Source organism: Musa acuminata, chromosome BXJ2-5 (genome assembly GCF_036884655.1).
Source record: "Musa acuminata AAA Group cultivar baxijiao chromosome BXJ2-5, Cavendish_Baxijiao_AAA, whole genome shotgun sequence".
NCBI lineage: Eukaryota > Viridiplantae > Streptophyta > Magnoliopsida > Zingiberales > Musaceae > Musa > Musa acuminata.
In genome coordinates, this window is record NC_088342.1 from 3,536,588 (window position 1) to 3,556,893 (window position 20,306).

Below are 20,306 nucleotides of genomic sequence, written 5' to 3' on the forward strand. Positions count from 1 at the left end.
GCAAGAATCGAGAACATGCGTGTTGTTTTTTCTTCAGATATGGGCTGCCTTCTTTTTCTCTTTAGTTCTACGCCTGCAAGTGAATTGAAGATCCATTAATGCGGTTTGGTGGAGTCACTCTTTGGCTCTTGTTGGCTTCCTCTCTCGCCTCTCCTCGCTTGCTTCTACCACTCTGTGGGCGTAGTAAAGCAGCATTAGGTGCAGGCATATCCCACAGGACATGAAGAAGAGATGGGCTTTGACTGCTTTGGCCACCTGCTTAATTCTAGTCGCCGATGGGATCTGTTCGCATGGGTTCGCTGGAGATGTCGAGAGGAAGCCCGGTCATGCAGCGGAAGCTGGGAAGAGACCGGCGGGCGAGTCGGCTGTCAGGGTTGCCAACGTTGGCCTCCACAGGTGTCGGTCGAAGAAGATTGATCTCTGTGGCTATGTTGGTCGAGCCAAGCAGAACGACAGCCGAGTTGGCGACGACAAGCGCGCCGTGCCTACTGGCCCGAACCCCTTACACAACAGATGAAGGAAGAAGCATCAAAGCGTGGTCGATCGGACAGAAAGAGAAGGAAGAAGAACAAGTGCAGCTGCTCTTCTGCTATTTCCTCCTTCCTCGAGTGTTTGGTTTCCTCTTTCTTCGTGTTTTCTGACCTAATCAAACTGTAGAGTGGGTTTAAGATAGATAATTGACAAGTTGCGTAGTCAACTCTGTCTTATATTTCTTATTTTACATGCAGTTGTTGTAAGATACATAAATGCATACTTATTTTTCGAGGAATTTGGAGTGACAAATAAATATATTTATGCTCAAAAGCAAAGAAGGCTCAAAATGATCAGAGCATGCAATTTCATCCCTCAGGTTGACTTCTCATTCAGTAATAATATGATGTTGCATCTTCTTCTTTTACATTTCATTTCCTTGTTGTCTTTTTTCCATGAGTGAGGAGACTAAGCTCACTCCTGTTGCAGGAAGCATCAACACATACAGCACACTGCATTTTGTCAAACCACATCTAAAGAAGGATATGAAATGGACAAAAGTACTGAGAATTTGTTTAGCTGACTTGTATAGAATTGGTTTACCACATCACCTTTAGACCAAGCCAATGAAGTCCCACCATGTTGGCTCAAGAACATGGACTTGTAGGTGTGAGCTAATGAGAAGATCTTGCCATGTCCCAACTTCATTAATTGTTGCAGACAACTCGGAGAAAGAAAGAGAGAGGGAGGTCTTGAAATCCAAAATATGATGTGAGCAGCTGCTGTGTACTCATGACATGACATGCTACAGTTGCTACATGACTCAGGTCTGGATGGAGAAGATGACAATGATTTCACCATCATATTGTGATGGACCTGCATGTTGGTCTGTAGATTCAATTAATTGTATATGATGCATATTAGCAACTGACCTATATTATTGTAGGCATACCAAAATCCTGGTGATAGGTTTGGACCATTGGCAAACACTTTCGATGTCACAGCTCCTCTGTGAATGGCAAAAGACAGGCATGGATGAGGGCAGCCTCTGTGATCTGCTTTTGTCTGCTGCATCCACATCTTCTCAGAGCACCTGTCAAATAGTTAAACAGGGATATGTATCAGCTTTACATTACAAACAAAGACACATCACCAACCACACCAAGGAACCAATGGAGACATGTCTGTGTTTTGGACCTCCATAATTCAGATGGACAGTGAACTGAGCAGAAAGGATATCTTTTGATCTGTTTTGTTGGGTTCATAGGTATGGCTGAGGCATGTATGGCTCTCAGAATCTGATGCTTTAAGGGATTTTGTTGCCTTGCCTCAGAAAAAATTAAGTGGAGAGAACAAAGGTGGTAGAGACAATAGCCATGGAGGTCAGTTTGGTGGCCTTCTGCTGCCACCCCTCATAGATACATAAAGATCTAAGCATGACCACCACCATGTTCTCCTCCAGCTGCTCCAATTATTCAAATCTCTCTTCTCCTTCCTCCATGTATATATAATATTGCCCAGCTCCCAAGAGATCATTCCTTCCAATCACAGCACAAGTTTCCTTGAGCCACCAACATGAAGAAACTTGTCGGTTTGATGATCCCATGTCTTCTAATACTTACACTCCTTGTTTCTTACAATCTATCTACTTGTACCTCTCCCTCCCAGTCCTCAGCAGTAGAAGGCCAAAATCTCCGCAGGCTGATAGGGAAGGAACTCGTCTTCTCAGCAAGAAACACTGAGGTCAGTTAACAGATCTTCTTATGGTCCTGCAAAGAAGAAAAATCATTTTTTTCTGCTTGCATTTGATGTAGATAACTCAAGGGAAAGAGAAACCTGAAATCGAGATCGATCCGATAGGCGTTCGGCACAAAGATGAAGAGGAAGGTATGGTTTACAATGCGGATTATCGTGGAGTGACAACCCATCCTTCTCCATTACCCAAGCATCCTAAACCATAGCTTGCTCACGAGCCTTACATAAACATGTTTTGTTCATCACACAAATATGAAATAGTATGTGCTTCATTGTTGGAATATGATGCAACACGGAGGAATCTTCAGGTCCAAAGAAGATCCCTCGACCATGCTATCAGTAAGATCACAAGTGCAAATATAGATGTCATCCAGTAGGATTCCAGCACGCAGCACAGTCTCAGAAGCATTTAACCAAACAACTTAAGCGCGCACACACGAGAAACCATTTCTGAGACCATTTAAGGCAGAGAAACCAACCAAACTTCAAATGCGTGTTGGAGATTATACACAACAGTAATCGGCACAAGAAGAATCGAAGGGGAGAAATGGTGCTGAATGGAATCATGAATAACCTGACTTGTTCACATGAAATTGGTGACGAAAATATAGAGAGAGAAATTTCCATATCCACCAAAGAACATGATGAGAAAGATAAGAAAAGAAACCTTATTATATTAGCCTCAAATCTTCATTCAAACTTTAATATATACCTTTAAATAAAATTATTTGAATGATATTTTAGTCCAAAAACAAAAGCCCTCTTTGGATCGCATCCGACGAATCGTAATGGATTTTCCTATTTCCATAATTGCCCATCGAAGTACTACGCAATGGCAAGAGTCGTATTGAAATCGACTTGGGGTATAATTGTAAATAAACGATGCATTGCACTTGATGCCCCCCAACAATCCTATATATACCCTCGCGTCCTTTAGGGTTCCGAATACATCATTTCTCCTGCCGCCTTCACGGTCTCGTTCTCGTTTCAGCTTCCTTTTGTTTCGCTCGATCTGCTTTGAGGCGACAGAAAACAAAGGTTCGCTCATCGTAAGGGCCTCTCTTCTCTGCCGGCACTTCAATCTCCGCTGATCTTTGTCGATCTCTTAGTTCTTCATATTTGTTTTCGATCATTTATTTTCCGTTTTTGCTTGAGTTGGGGACGATGTTGTGTTGCGATGATAATAAAGCAAGAACCAAATCGACAGCGTTTTCCGATGGGAAAACGTTTCGTGGGACGGGAATTTGTTCCTGAGCGGTTACATGAGCAGCAAACGAACCCCCATTGTTTCTGTTTCCTTCTTTTGTGGGTGTGTGTGTGTGTTTCTGTTTCGGGAAACGATTTGCGGTGGCGTGGTGGTTTTTGTTTTTTGATGAACTTGTTTTCGCTGCTGGTGATGGCACAGTAACACCTTCTTCTCGGTTGATTAGATGATCTCCTTGGCTTTCTCTTCCTCTGTCAGTTTAGAATGTGAAGAGACTGTAAGGATTTGGAATTCCAGACATCTATAAACACTTCTCCTTGGATTTCTCTTCCTCTGTCAGTTTAGAATGTGAAGAGACTGAAAGGATTAGGAATTCCGGACATCTATAAACACTTCTCATTTTGGATCTTTTTCTTGATTGAGCCGGATCACGAGATTCGATTGTTTTGAATTTTGAATGAATGATACTAGATTTTTCTTAATGGACGAATCCAGGAAAAGTTCCTTATTATTATTATTATTATTTTGTCGGAGGTTCTCTTCTTTCTTTTTATTGGTTATTTTATGAAGCAGACTTGAAGAATATTTGTAGTCACTCTGTCCATCGATCCAAATAAAAGATATTATAAAAAATATAACAAAGAGAAGCATCCATTCAGAACTATGAAATTTTTATCTCATCGGAAAAACCAAAAGAAGTTTTTCGAAAAATACGTCCTTGTTAAATTTTATAAAATAAGATTAAATTGGAATGTCAAATCATATCTCTAAAAGAATCAAAAGCAAAATTTAAGATAGATATATATATTGGAAATTTATTATCAATCTACTAGGAGAAAATTTGCTCTTTAAAAGATGATTTATGGATATAAATAAATATTACATCAAATATCTTTTGTATAGATTTGTTTATGATATTTTTAAATTTATTTTTTTTTTATGTCTTTGTCGAAATTTTTTATTTTTGATTTTTATTGAATTTTTATTTTTATTTTAATTGAAATGTGTCTTTTGATTTTTAAGTATTTTTTTATTGTTATTGAGTAGTGGAATTTTGATTTCTTAATATTGTTTTAACTTGTTAGTAACTTGACACTGGTGTTGGGATAATTGATTTATATTGATCTTTATTGATTTTTGTAGATTTCTTAGATTTTTTTAAAATAAGAGAATTATGGTATTTAGTTTTATCTGTTCTCTTATAGTAAATGTTATTTGATTTTGTTTTCTCTTGAAATTCATGTATTAAACTAGTTATTAATTTTCATCTCTTGCTCACACTTTGTAATTGATCGAAGTGTTTTAGTTACTGAAATTAATCTCATTGTCATCGAAATTCTCGAAGGTAAAAAGTTTTATTCGAAAAAAAAAAATTTATCTTCGATGATTTTGGTCACTTTTAGAATTATATCGTCTTTATCATTTTCAATGTTTTCTTTTGAATAAAAAAAGTATAATAGCAGATATCGTTATTTTATTCTTTCATCGAGCATTATTAAATCGACTTGAAGGTTTTTAGCTTTTGTTCTTTAGTTTTATTCTTTCATCGAACATCATTTTCAATATTTTCTCTTTAATTTTTTATTATCTTAATAAGAAACTCGTTAACATTCATCTTACAGAGTTTTTTTAGCTTGTCTCAATTTTTTTTTCATGATCATAATTTCTAAGAGATTAGTCAGTTCATGAAAGTCTTGTCTCTAGAATATCATAGTGTTGTCACATCTATTAATTTATTATTTATCATCTTATATTCATATTTGTGGCACTTCTTTGAATCTCTCCTTTCTTATAATTATTATTTCCTCTTCTCTTTCCATTATCTGCTGTAATATTTTTATGTTTTTTGAATAATTTTTTTTATCGATTGAAAGATTAACTCACATACATAGTCTCAACCATTAAGTTGTAGGGCTTGTATTGTTCTATTTTCTTTTACATCTCTTATAGCAACATTTTACTTTATTTTCTAACTTGTTGGATTCTCTTAAACAAATATAAAATCACTAGAAGCAATAAACCCTCGTCTCTCGAATGCCTACTCATATTTGCCTCGGACAATGCAAAATCCTCGTGCTGTTATCTGGAAGCAACCACAACAAGATTTGGGTCCTAAAACCTTAGCAAATCGAAGCACATAGAGCCCTAAAAGCGACACGAAACCCAAAGCTAACCAAGTCTTTAGGCGGGACCCATCGTGATCAAAATCAATTAATAAAAATGGTGCCACGTCAAAAAAGACTCAACGCGCCACGACATTGCCCCCAAGGAAAAAGGGCATTGCCAAGCCAAACCAAATTTGCCTTGGAAAAAGCTCCACTCCACTACGACGAAAGTCGCGACAGTGGATCAAAACTCTCGCTACAGTGATTGGACCAAGACACAGAAGTCACCCTGCCGAATTAATACTCTCGCTATGACGATCAAGCCAAGACCTATTACGGTGGAAGCTGCAATGACGGATCAATACTCTTGCTATGGTGGTCGAGCCAACTATGGTGTAAGCTGTCACGACGGATCAATACTCCCACTACGACTGTAGAGCCAAGACTCGCTACGGTGGATCAATACTCCCGCTATGACAATTGAGTCAAAACTCGTTACAACGAATCAATACTCTCGCTATAGCAGAAGTTGTCATGACGGATCAATACTTTCGCTATGACGATCGAGCCAAGGCCCGCCCCGATGGAGCCCCAAGCCGGTGCCTTCTCCTAGGAGCAACAAACGGAGAGCTTGTTGCTTGCCTCCTAAAGTGGAAGGGGAGGCAGTGATAAATGAAGAAGAAACAATCTCTTAAAGCGGAATGGGGAGGTAAAAACAAATAGAGAAGAAATCCTCCTGAAGTGAAAGGGAGAGATCAGAGAAAAACGAAGAAAAAGAAAGGACCTACCAAAGCAAATCCGCCACGATGGACCCAGACTCTCGCTATGATGGTCGAGACAAGACCTACCACAACGGACCTATACTTCCGCTACATTGGTAGAGGCAAGACCCACCATGGTTGACCCATACTTCCGCTACGACGATCGAGGTAAGACCCACCACGACAAACCCATACTCCCACTATGGAGGTCGAGGCAAGACCTATCACGACGGATCCATACTCCCACTATGACGATCGAGGCAAGACCTACCACGACGGATAAATAAGGCTCGTCATGCTAGGACTTACACCCGTTACGGCAGTTAATAACAAAACCCGTTACGATGAACAAACTCAATGCCAACACTCGGGAACCATTACGAGAAACACAAAGTCACAATGGGGCAACGCCCGCAACTTGTCACACCCGAACGAAGCGAAACCATGCAGCCAAATGGCGTGCCTTGAAACCCCTATGAGAGTCCCGAAGCACACCTTCTAGGGGGGAGGGAGGGGGGATGAATGATAGGAAAAATGACAACGTTGCCAACTCACCCTGCCACCTAGGCTAAGGAAGCCACCTAAGCAAAAGCATGGGCAAACTCACACCAATCCTCTGCAATCGTCAGCAGGGAAACAACTCGTCGACCCTTGCCTGTCTCGACCCCCGAAAAAAGGTCAACAAGGCCTACTCCTCACCTTCGCCTGTAAGCATCTTCAAAGAAAAGGCCTACGCACATGCATTAAAGCCAAGCGGCATGGCACAACTTCCCCAACTTTACCTTCCAAACGAACAACGCAAGGGACCATCCCTTGTCCCGCATAGGCCAAGAGCCCTGGCAAAGCATATCATCACGGTCGTCCTACCCTGACGTCGTCCTCAATGATCCTCTGGTAGGGTACGAGATACCCTAACCCATCGTTGGCCTCACGTCGTCGACCGCTCAAGTAAAAAACCTAAAGCCCCCAGGCCAAATAAGGGCAAGCGAGTTTTATCTAAACTTTTATGAGCTATATTAAACCCCCTCCACCTACTCTATTGACTTGAGCATTGGCGAGGTCGGGTCGAGACATCCCCCCGACGTCAATCGCTTGTGCAAGACCTAAGCGCATTTAAGGAGTACCTTGGAGTGATGCTATATGCTTCCAGACAAGGCCAAGACGCACCTCGAGATGACCTCGAGCATCCTTCAATAGATAAGCCGCTCCCCTAGATTGCTTGCTCGAGCTGCCACTCTCACCTCGGCACGAGCCCCCAAGATAGATCTGTGCCTTCGGGACCGAACCAGGCTATGTTGACTCTCTAGTCAATGGCACCAAGACAACAATAGAAGGTGCATAATCTTTTGTTCCTCCGTGGAAGCAGATAATTGCATTTCCATATATCTATGATCTGGGATGAGTTTAAATAATTTTTTTCAAAAAAAAAAAAGTTTGGTAGTCTTTCAAAATAAAGAGAATCATATATAAAAATATCCAATTTTATCCAACAAGCTTCAAAATCAAGGAGAAGATTAAATTTTGGCATACTATGTGTCCGCTGCTACTAAGACTCTGTCGGTAGCAATGGTTCTGCAGTGGAAGCTTGGACAGGATGACTCTGTTCAACCATGTCATCTTTAGCTTTTGCCCACAGAAGAAGATATAAACCCAGTATGACAAGCACCGAGCCAACAATGCTGGAAGAGTTTTCAGTTGTTTAGTGGGTGACGATACGATGCTGAAAGCATAGTATTTAGCAAGACAGTAATTGTTTGGAACTCTCACCTTGCAAGCTCTTCCGAAACCCCAATCAAGATTATTTGGAGGAGGAATGAGAAGACGACGAGCAGCGGAGAGAATGCAGACCCGAAAACGGGGCCTTTCTTGTGTATGCACCAATTCCGCGCAAAATATGACACACCATTTACGAGGATTCCCTGGAACACAAAATGTTGTGTATTAGATGTGAATGACTTGTGGAGATATCTTATAACATGGCACTATGGAAGGGTTTTTCTTCATGCTCTACTGCATTGTTCATAGGAAAGATTGTCGTTTTGGATATCTGACTCATTTCGGTGATCCCATCAATGTTAGTGTGTTGACGTATGATGTATTGATGCATACCAGTGTTTCATCAGCTAGTTAAGGAAGAGGAGAAAGAAAGATGAGGTACTAAGAGGACGATGTGGTAAAAGGAGGAAGACGGAGGAGGAAGAGAAAATTGAGAAGATCCTATAATATTAAACTGGTCGGAGGAGATCCTTTTTTTTAATGAGTCGGAGCAGATCACCTAAAATAATGATGATCCGCGTACCGATTCATGCCCCAAGAACCGAAACCACAGTTCATAGTGCCATAGAAAACATATCCATTAGTTCATGAGACATTACTGTAATGCATTCTGTCTTCTTAAGATTGAATCATGTGTTCATGAATTAGCCACCGTCAAGGTCTATTATTTGTCAATGACATCATAAATATGAATAACCAAATTCTTGTGGCAATCCTCATATACAAAGCTAAAGGAATATTTTTGGAGTTCTTGTTCATCTAAAACTACAATTAAGTGATAGTAGTTTAGCTGATTGACAACTAGAAAAATAAAATCAATGCAAATCCTTGACATTAAGGAATATCATGAAAGAAAGATATGCAAATTGAAAAGCTTGATAACAGCAATTAATTTCACTTTCTTTGGTACATCAATCTTAACTTTACCTTTTTCTACCATCAGATAATGTTTGAATATTCAGGAAAAGATCAAATATCATAAGAAAAGAAATGTCTTCAAGAGAGTCAATTTATATCCAAGTAATGCAGTGATTAAGAGTAGAAAGTGAACTAACCCCATATACGATGGCAAGGAGCTCTAAGCTTCCACTCCACTTAATCCTCCAGGCTGAGAGGTCCCTCTCCATGGTGCCTGCAACTACTGCAACCTGGAGAGTCCCAAACACAGTGATCATAGCAGACAGCTTAAGATCCGCATGATACTGCAGAGCCACCCTTTCCTGCAGATAGAAAAAGCAGAGTCACAGCATTCTACCAAGAACTACATCACTTAAGAAGACCAGTCTTTTGGGCACAGATAGAACCCCATATAATGCTTTCTTCAATTATGTGAAGACATGGATCTTCCAAGCCCTAAATAATTTCCGGTAGAGAATGAGAATCAATTGCATGTTCTATGATTGAAATTGATTAGAATGGAAGACAACGCCTACCGAATTCATAGCATAATTGTCTCAATCAACGAAGGGTATACCCACCACCAAAAGGTTCGCGGTAGCCTCGGCAAGAACAGAGACGCCGACCATGACGATCCCAACCAACCGGCCGCCATCGCCGGCCGTCAACCCGGCCGAGTCCCGGTCTGACAGGAGCACCACGATGGTGGCGCCGGTGGCGGAAGCGAGGGTCCCCCAGAGCTTCCACTGCCCACCCAAGCTGCAGAACCGGAACCGCTCCCTGCCGGTGGCGGTTGCGAGCACGAACACCACCACGGGGATGGTGTTCATGGCCACGCTCTGGAACGTCGCCGTCACGTAGCGCAGGCTCGTGGTGAACATCAGCTCCCCGAGCGGAATCCTTCAGCCCCAACACTTGGTGAATCGATCACCCAAGTTACAATTGAAAGGAGGACATTGGTCGATTACTCAACTGTAGGAGACCGATCACGGCGGACCAAGCAAGGATTTTGGGGGTCGGCTTCGGTCCTTGGCGTCTGCAATAGATGTGAATCGATTCGAGGAGGAGAAGCGTTTGAGGGAAATAGAGGAAGGTAAGTACCGCACCGGTCGAAGAGGAGGGCGAGGAGGGAGAGGACGAGAGCGGAGAGGAGCTGCTGGTAGGCGACGAGGACGGTGGCGCTGACGCCCGCGGAGGGGGCGAGGACGGACCGCAGGATAACCAAGAAGCCGGCAAGGCAGAATTGAGTCATGGTCATCACGAGGTAGGGCGCCGCCGCCTCCATCTTTTGGCGGAGCTCCACCACGGCTGCTCCGACGCTTCTTCTTCTCGCCCTTCGGCGCGTTTCTGTCGAGCCGCATCTTATTATTATTATTACTACTACTACTACTACTATTATTATTATTATTATTATTATTATTATTATTATTATTATTATTATTATTATTATTTTATCATCCTGCTTCAACCAGAAAAGCATAAAGAAACATGTAATAATTATCACATGCATTAATTAAATTTGCATAATATAGTACTTTAATTTTGATCGACTATAAAAAAAAATATTTTCTGACATGTTCAGTTCATCTTCCAAAGTCGATGGAATCTAATCGGATGAAATCGATGCTCTTCGATCTGATTTAAAATTATCGTCTCCACTCTCTACTATTAAATTGTCTCCAATTACTTGTGTAATTGGTTTGATTCTAATACATCAAATTTAATATCATCATCCCACTTGATATGATGATAATTGTACCATTGGCCTTATGCAGCATCAACAATACAAAATACTTAAGCTATTTGAGTTAATAGTTACACAATTAATTCACATTTTCTCTCCAGATGGAACTAAAATCACCAAATATTTATAGTGCACATAAGGTTCAGTCCAATGGTGAGTTCATATTATGATAGGTTGAACTGTTTCAGATGAGAGAGAAGGATGTGAATATGTATTAGCTGTGAAGCAATCAATCAATGACATCTTTAAGAGCCTTCAGGAACAGCAGCAGCAGCATATGGGTGCTGTGAGCAGAGTTCAATACCACCAACTCATCATGCTGGAGGACCACACAACTAGGATACAGATCGAATACCATGCCATGGAGCACCTTTGATGGGTGGCCAGCAAAGAGGTGGGGAGCTCAGGAACATGTTCTTGTGCTTGACAAGCTTTGCTGTGGCAAAATTAGATGCTCACATGCCACATTTTGATGCAACACTGTGATAAGATGCCACTAAAGTGCAGCAACAATCCTTTAGCCAAAATTTCTAATCCCTCCTGATTGTTTGCAGTAAGAAGACAATTAATGCACAGAATTCATGACATAGTTAACCCTAAGTCATCCTTTTCTTTGGGAATCAAGATCTGGGGATGGCATAGAATTTTCAATTTTCCTTGAGAACAAAAACAAATTAGGTGTATAGTACAATTGTCAGATCCAGGGCATTCAATCTTGATTCTCTTTCTTATATTTTATGAATTAACTTGGGACAAAACTTCACATGTAGATTGTATAAAAATACTCTTACATTTTCTCTCTCTCTCTCTCTCTCTCTCTCTCTCTCTCTCTCACACACACACACACACACACACACAACTCAGTCTAGTTTAAAATTGAACAGACATATATATACTCATACAAAGTAATTTGTCAATAGACATCTCAACATCACCTCTTACTAGTGAACAAATCTATCATCAAAATATCCAACATCATCTTCTGCTCAATGGAAACAAATAATTTGAGAGACATAATGCCAAATTCAGGTTTCATGGAAATAGATACATATGTATACACACATATATATATATACAAGCACAAGAGCCTTCAGCAATTACAGAACAATTTAGAAATGAGATAAAACTCTAAAGTTATGGAATGTATTTGCACTCCTTAATGTGTTTCTGCAGACAAGTATTTCCTGTTTAAGCTGATGGTGGTGGCACTCTCCAGGTTACCTTAGTTTTAAGGAACTAATGATTCTGAAGATGAAACATCATGAGTCACTAAATTTTCATCTCTTAGCTAATGGTGGGAACAAGATTCTCTGTCCGAGTCACTAAATTCTTTTAGATGATCTTTGCTTTTGATTAACATCAAAAGAGGGCATATACTGTTGACTTGTCCACAATCTTTGTCCAGTAACAAATGAAAGAACCCTCCATCACACAAAGAAGACAAAAGGCATATCAGACTTCTCTTATGAGAAACAAATGATGGTGGTAGAATACTGATCTGTTCCACTTGGATACCAATGATGTGCAAGAGGTTCTCTATATTTATTTATACAGCTTCCTCCTAACCATATATGTAAGTAATCATACAGATGAGAGCATGATTACAGGGCAGATCTGTGACATAATTTGCCCATGATTATGGTTTATTATATACACCTTCCATGCAGCTCACAGATAGCTATATACAGCTAGCTAAGGTACTTCACATAATTAAACTATTTAAATTTGCAATGAGATGGTCAAAAAGATCAATAACTATGAGCTCTAACCAGTTCTTGGTGAGGTTCCAATTCTTTCCTCTTCAGTCCCAATCTTAATCCTGTAAGGCACTCTAATGAACATTTAAGAGTGTGCAAAAGAGCTATGGCTGTAGGATGTGTCCAAGTTTCTACTAGTTGAAGACAAGCAGATGAGAGAAACTTCTTTTGTGGCATATTTATGATTCTTGTTTAACCAAATGATGATGAAGTTTTCGTTTCTCTGCTTTTGCTGTCTTGCTCTCAACATGCAGATATGAGATTTAAGCATCCAGAAACTAATCTTTTGTACATGAACTACATACACTATGAGGTAAGCTAGCTAATTCAACAGTTACTGTAATCCTCTAAAGTGTTAACCTAAGGAGACTGTCTGCATCCAAAGATGGTGAAAAAGAAAGCAATTATGAATTGCAAAGCCAGTAAACCACACACTTAAGCAAGGTATTTGTTCTTGTGCTGTAAAGTTCAAACAAATCAACAACAGAACATACAGAATAAACACACAACTAGAGATGTATAGCAGAAGATGATGGATAATGCACAAGGAAAATTGAGCACTGTTGTATCCAAATATTTAATGACTAAATAACCATGGATTTGTCCTCTTCCATCATCGACGAGAAAGCAGTCATAGTAGCAAATGCAAATTATACTGGACATACCCTCCTCGATTGCTTTTCATCGACCAATCCTTTTTCCCCAAAATGGAAGGCAATTAGCTACAATTATCTCGATTTTATTCACACAGCAGATAAAGATGGCATCTTTCCAACAAAGAACAAAGAGTGGAACCCCTAACCTTCATCCTCGCGACTTCTCGCATTGCCGCCGCAGCCTGAATGTGTGCTCTGGTGGTGGTGATTGACCTTGGCCAAGCCCCGGAAGCCACTGCCTCTGGTGGACTCTGCCGCCTTGGTTCTGGTGTCCACATAGGTGGCCGACCCCATCTCCATCTGTGCCACCCTCACAGCCCCCAGCAGCCGTTCGGGCAACTCCTCTTCCGCCTGCGCCTCCACCAGGAACCCCATGTCGATCGTCACCGCCGTCACGTAGCCCAGGGCGAGGCGAAGGATCGCCTTGGCGATGGACGAGCTCTCGATGTCGACGTCGATCTCCAGGTAGTTCTCCCCACGGTGGTAGTTGCAGGTGAGCGCCTTCCCCAGGAGGCAGGCGGCATAGTTTCCAACGGCGGTCTTCACGATCCACGGGCCCTTCACGATCCGGTTCACGATCTTGAACCGGGCGTTCCGGAACTCGTCATCGCCATGGACGAAGCGGTAGAACAGGGAACCGGGCGGGATCGTGTCCTCGGCTGCGAAGTAGAAGACAGCGGAGTGGCATTCGCGGCCGCCGGGGACCTGGAGGTTGACGGCGAACAGGAAAGTCTTCTGGGCGCGGCCGAGGGCTCGGGCGCGGCGGAGGGCGGCAGCGACGCGGTTGTCCGATCGGCCAAGGACGTTGTCGAGGCGCGAGGGGGAGCGGAGCCAATCGACGCCGGCAGGATTGAGCAGCCAGTCTCCAGATGGGGCCTTCTGGCGGTGGGAGAAATACTGGCGGCCGCGGAGGGCGAAGAGATCGCCGGGAGGCGACGCCCATCCGTTGGATCCAGTGTGGAGGTCCACGCGGCGGAGGGATCCGCTGTCGATGACCTCCTGGCGCCAATCGTAGGGCTTCTTTCCGTCCGCTGGGGAGCCAGCGGCGCCCGAGTTCGTCGGCTTCGGGCACATCTCCGGCGATGGCGACTCTTCCTAGGAGACCTCCTCCCTCGCCTGCGTGTATCGCATCGGGTGGTGGAATCGCTATATATCAGCTAATGCTTACATTTTATGCCATCCGCTAACCATCTATTGACGGAACTGCCACCCACTGCTTCCGAACCACAATTATTATTCTCACATTAATTTGACAGCTCGCATGACTTTTCCTATGAGAGACATGCACATAATAAGCAGCAGTAGCAGTCGCATGCCAAACGGCGCTTACATGGACCAGACATCAGCATCAGGACGTTCCCGTCGTATCACCTCCGACTCGAGCATTTTTCCCGCACGTGTGAGATAACGACGGAGCCTGAGAGCGCCGTCGCGTGGCAAATCACGGCCAGGGAGCGGAGCGGAGGGCAGTCGTCGGCATTCGAGTTAATGGAGCGCAGGGTCGCATGTGGGAATTAAAGCAAGCACTTGGTCGGCGTCCGCAGGGCACCCGATCCCACACATCTCGGCTGCAAATCCCGGCGTCTCCCACCACCGACCGTGTCGTACGTTACACACGGCAGCGGGCATTAAAGTTGTGGGAGCGACTGATTAGGAAACTTAATGTCGAGGAGGGAGGAGGACAATGATTTAGCAGCGATGACAACTGTGTCTGAGCTCCTCTGGTGCGGCAGCGGCGTATCTGCCGCTGTGCATCACGTTCACGATGGAGAATCCTGCAGTTGGATCCATCCAACTCAAAGGAATAGGAAGCTCGGTGTCGCCTTCTGCGCTGCGCACAGCTCCGCATGTTTGACCCCAAGAGAAAGGAAAAGAAGCATCGGAGGGAAAGCAAGGAGGCGGTGGGAGTCGGTGGATTCCAAGTAGGATTGACGAGGCGATTCGAGTGTCATCAACGTGTCCTTTTGACTTGGAACGATTAGATACGAGGCATTACGTTAGATACCCGATCTTTCCACCCACGACAAAAGATTTAAATAAGATGCATTACGTTAGATACGCGAGTAAACATAGGCTTTAGGCCCATCCGAAAAGCCTGATGGATCATGTTAATTGGATCTTAATTGGGCCAAGCCATGAAGTATAGTAGCATGGAAACCCTATCAGCACCGAGGCCACTCCCCATCGCTAAGAAGAATGCATGGTGACCCGAGAGGTAGTGGAACCTGGAAAGAGGCTCGTGGCCGAAGGGACAGAAAGCTAAAAAGATGACCTTGATGATTGTCAACCATGAAGCTGAGCTTTAGATATATCTATGGAGCGCCCACCATGTGATGACACTCCCTCCCGTCTCATGCTTTTTCTCAGTACTGATGTGTTGCAGTATAATGATTACAACAATAATAATAATAATAATCTTCAGGAGAAGCATTGCAGGGAAGATGAGGAGAAGAGTGGACAAGGAAATCTAGCTAGCGGACATCACCCCTTGTTCGTTCGGCAGCAGAAGGAATAGATTCTGTCCACAGCATTGAGGGCATACTTCTACTTCACTGTACTGGTATATTCTTGAGCTGTCCTGATCCATGGAGGTTGCATCATGTTGCACTTTGGTCATGTGGGCTTGTCTACAGGAATCTCTTCCTTTCCGTGTGTCATCGTTGGCCATGATGGTCAGGGAAAAGTTGACGTCCCATCTTTGTCCACGATCTCCAACCTGGAGAAGTCTTATCACCATGTTCTAACCTAGACGGATGCTTTCGATGAAGCCAGCGACTCGTTCACAGAGATCCCACGAATCGGACTGCCTTCTTCCTCTAAATGCGACAATGGGAGTCGATGAGGCCGGTGACAAACAACCACAGATGAGGAACAGGTCTTGAATCGCTAGATTACCGGGAGAAGAACATCGTCTGACATTCATGATGTCGAGGAGAATTTTTCTTCGTCTTACACAAAGATCACAAAAAAGAAATCAAATCTAAATGAGAAGCGAAGGAGAACAAGAGAAGGAATCACGGAAGATTACAATTCGGATCAAACTACACGAATTCTCTTCGTGGGAGGGAGAGGGAGGAAGACGGAGGCGAGATCGCGGGGTACGGGGAAGAATTCTCTGGGAGGAGGAGACTCCGGCGACGTCCTCTTCGCTGTCCTCGGCTTTCTCGGGGCCGGCGGGCAGACGAGGACGGGCTCCTCCGACCTTGGTGTCACGCACTCTTCGTGCTCAGCATCCACCGCCGTCATCTCCAGCGGTGGAAGCTGAGGCAATTCGCCTACGACGGCCACCTCGGACCCCATGGAAGCAGAGGACGGAGGAAGCGAAGGCCACGAGGAGGCGGACAGAGAGAGCAGCTTACGGGGTGAGATAAAAAGGCAGAAGAACAAAGGCGTGGCATGTCTGCGGGTTGGGCATAACATAGCAAGAAACCAAGGGAGACAGACGTCATTTCGATTCAGGAAAAAAACAAGCATTAAAAGAAACTATTTGCAGCATGTAATTCATCTCCTGTGACAGTATGATGGATTAAGATAGATCTGTGCTATCGCCAAAGGGTGGACGTAAGGGGGAGTTCATGGCCATGTTCCAACAAAAGAATGTGGGTGGCAGCTTCGGAAAGCATGGTACATACGTCGGTACACCCTTAGTGCCCACCTGGAAAACAAAGACACATGAACTCTCGGCCACCTTTGAGCATCAAACAGGGGAGGAAGGGGCCATGGCAGCTCGATCGGTCGGTCGGCCAGCCATGAAATGGTACGTCTTGCGGTGATCGATCCATCGGATCTGTGTGCGTAAACACGAGATCTAACAATCTGTCGAAGATTTGGAACAATATCATGTGGTAGAAATGATAGGAATTCATGGGAGGAGGACAGTGCAAGAAAGGAAGTATATGGACAAGAAAGAGAAGTGCAGCAGTACTTGTGGATATCTTCAGTTTATTTCCAAGTGAAAGGCAATGATCAATACAGCCAACAACTTGGGGACATCTCTGGGGATGTGTGCACAACATGAAGTCAGCTCAGGTATGTGCCCTGCCACCTCTCTCTCTCTCTCTCTCTCTCTCTCTCTCCCCCTAAACCCTAAGAAAAGACTTCAGCAAACTTGTCAGAAATAAGGTGGCCTCCAATTTACAACTCCTCTTGGCTACATAGTTTACAATTGAAGTTACAGACTTTACCCCCATTGTCACTCTGCCTTTGGGTCTCACAGGGAGTTGTTTCCTCAGCCTTCAATGCCAACAGTCTGTCACTGTGGACCAATTGAGGTTGATGGTGCCAGGCCAGTATTGTTGCTTGGTGATTCAGCCTGCAATGAGAAGAAGACACTTTGATACTTCTCCTAACTGAAGACACCTTGTAAAAATTACTGCTAACAACACTGGAAACTGTTTAGGCATAGTTGAGGTGTAATTTTATGTACTAAATTATGGAAATGTCATGGTAATTATATTTTCTGATAACTTAACTTATCAAGTAAACCTCTTGAATTCCTGCTATAGTTAAGAAATAGGTACAAACTACTGTAACCAGCTCAGAAGGTGATTCAGTTCAAGAAGCACTAGTGTGTCTAAGGTCTTGATGAGCATAAATTAACAAGAAGAAATTAATTGCCACTCAAGATTAAGAAATTACTTATCTTTAAAGTTGACACCTAATGAAAAAGTTGATGAAGAGAGGTTAAACATTAAAGATATATGGAAGAATAAATTAAATTAATTATTGATTCTAGAAAAGAATCTCGTAGAGAAAAAGGATTATAATGAATATAATCTATTCATGGGATTATATAAATCCCCGATATAATCTTTTGAAGTTATAGTGATTTTCTTTTGAGTAAAACAAAGAATGCTTTGTCTTATTTTTATTTTTCCTTAAATATAATGAATGTAATATATGCATGGGGACTATATAAACCTTATATATTGGGTTATAAAAGATATAGTCTTTTGAAATTATAGTGAGCTTTTTTTTTAGTGAAATAAAAAATATTTTATCGTGTTCTTACTCTTCCTTGTATGATAGTCTTGTCATTTCTTCATATCTATTTTAACATTTGGTATCATAGTCAGGTTAAGCTATGACCTCTTCTTCAAGGACCTTCTAATTTCAAATTCTTATATTGATAAAAAAAAGTTATGATATATGGTATATCAAAATAAAGATTCTTCTAAGTTCCCAAGATATATGAGAGTTTATAGAAAATAAATTTCTTGAACCAAGTCAAGAAGAAAGAGTAATGGATAAAAAAGCAAGAAAACAACTCAAAGATCAAAGAAAGAAGGAAAAAAAAAGCCATTGTTTATGATTTATCAAAAGCTTAATAATATAATATTCAAGATTATCGCTCTAGCAAAGACTTTAAAAGAGGCTTGGGAAATAATTCAAAAAGTATTTGATAGTATGTTTAAGATAAAAATACTTTGTATATAAGTTTTACAAGCTAAATTTGAAATTTTATAACAATATACTTCTGAATATATTTCTGGTTACTTCTAAAATATCATTTCTATTATTCACCAAATGAGAAGAAATGATGAATAAATAAATAATCAAAGAGTAATTAAAAAAATACTACGATCTCTACATCTAAAGATTGATTTTATTATTGTAGCAATTGAAGGGTCTAAAGACTTAGAACAAATGCCTTTAGAACAACTAATGAGTTTTCTTTAAGTTTATGAACAAACTACTATAACCAACTCATTAGATGATTGGGTTGAAGTGGCACTAGTGTGTCTAAGGTCCCGATGAGTACAGATGAAGAAATTAGTTACTACTCAAGATGAAAAAATTACTTACTTTTGAAGCTCACACCTAGTGAAGAAGTTTGTTATATCAAAAGGTGAAACATATTAAAGGTCTATAAAAGAATAAACTAAATTGGTTATTGGCTCTTAAAGAGAGTATCATGGAGAAAGAGATTTATATTAAATGTAATGAATGTAATATATCCATGGGTACTATGTAAATCCCATGTATTCGGTCATGAAAGATATAAAGTCTTTTGAAATTATAGTGAGTTTCTTTTGAGTGAAACAAAGAATACTTTGTCTTGTCCTTACTCCTCCTTATGTAATAGCTCCATCTCTTCTCCGTATCTATTTCAATATTTGGTATCAGAGCCATATTAAGTTATGACATCTTCTTCAAGCACCATCTAACTCAAAATCCCTATATTGATAAAAAAAGAAAATTTATGATATATGATGCTTTCAAATGAAGATTCTTCTAGACTGTCAACTTATAGGAGTTTGTAGAAGACGAATTTATTAAACCAAGTCCAATAGAAAAAAGAGTAATTGATAGAGAAGCAAAAAAATAACTCAAAAATCAAAGGAAGAAGGAGAAAAAACATTGTTAATGATTTACCAAAAGCTTGATGATATAATGTTTAAGATCATCACTCCAGCAAAAACTTTAAAAAAGACTTGGGAAATGCTTTAAAAAGTATTTGATAGTGTGGACAAGGTAAAACAGTTTTATTTATAAGTTTTACTAGCTAAGTTTAAAGATTTAGGTGCTTATAAATTGTCTCAAAAAGTATTTCTATTAATTTATCAAATATGTGATGAAAGAGTAATAGAAAAAATATTAAGATCTCAATATTCAAAGTTTGATTTTATTGTTGCAGAAGAGTCTAAAGTCTCAAAAACAAATATCTTTAGAATAACCAATGAATTCTCTTCAAAGTTCATAAATAAAAGGCACGTAAAAAGAATTGAAGAAAAATCTATAGAATAAGCATTACAAACCGATCTTACTATTAAGAATAAAGATGAATCAAAATCTCAAAGAAAAAAAGATAATGGACAAAGAGGAAAATGTGACAGAAATCAAACCAATTAAGAATCTCAAAACAATAAATGTGATGGAAAAAATTTTAGTCAAGAACATAGTTGAGGCCATGGACATGGCAGAAATTCTAAAAGGTTTGAAATACAATATTAAGTTTTCAAAAAGTATGGATACTACTACTTTTTAAATATTATTATAATCAGTGATAAAGTAAATTTTACTGAGAAAAAAGAAAAGAACAAAACTAATGTTTTGATAATGAAATGAAAATTTGAAAAAAAATGATATGATAGTTAGATACAAGAGCTTCATATCATATGTGTGGCATCAAATACGTTTTTTTAAAAGAGATACAAGTTATTATGATAATATTACATTC

At 41.1% G+C, this 20,306-nt stretch overlaps 1 protein-coding gene and 2 long non-coding RNA genes across 4 annotated transcripts; 1 reads left to right on the forward strand and 2 right to left on the reverse strand.

Moving 5' to 3' along the window:
* Positions 1–821: 821 nt before the first annotated feature.
* On the reverse strand, positions 822–1,798 carry LOC135612175 (uncharacterized). Of its 2 annotated transcripts, XR_010486792.1 has the most exons (3): positions 1,669–1,798; positions 1,424–1,564; positions 822–1,347 (listed from the first exon to the last, which is right to left on the reverse strand). It is a non-coding gene; the product is annotated as an uncharacterized LOC135612175 (long non-coding RNA). The 2 variants fall into 2 exon arrangements; XR_010486791.1 differs by having other exon boundaries at positions 1,424–1,745.
* Positions 1,799–1,842: 44 nt separating this feature from the next.
* Positions 1,843–3,764, forward strand: LOC135612174 (uncharacterized). Its single transcript, XR_010486790.1, has 2 exons — positions 1,843–2,214; positions 2,286–3,764. It is a non-coding gene; the product is annotated as an uncharacterized LOC135612174 (long non-coding RNA).
* Positions 3,765–7,739: 3,975 nt separating this feature from the next.
* LOC103983957 (WAT1-related protein At2g37460) lies at positions 7,740–15,056 on the reverse strand. Its single transcript, XM_065108066.1, has 7 exons — positions 13,273–15,056; positions 10,076–10,316; positions 9,943–10,005; positions 9,551–9,869; positions 9,128–9,292; positions 8,064–8,215; positions 7,740–7,975 (listed from the first exon to the last, which is right to left on the reverse strand). Exons 1-7 carry the CDS (start codon positions 14,198–14,200, stop codon positions 7,843–7,845), a joined length of 2,001 nt encoding a protein of 666 aa, XP_064964138.1. The 5' UTR covers positions 14,201–15,056; the 3' UTR covers positions 7,740–7,842.
* Between the last annotated feature and the right edge of the window lie 5,250 nt (positions 15,057–20,306).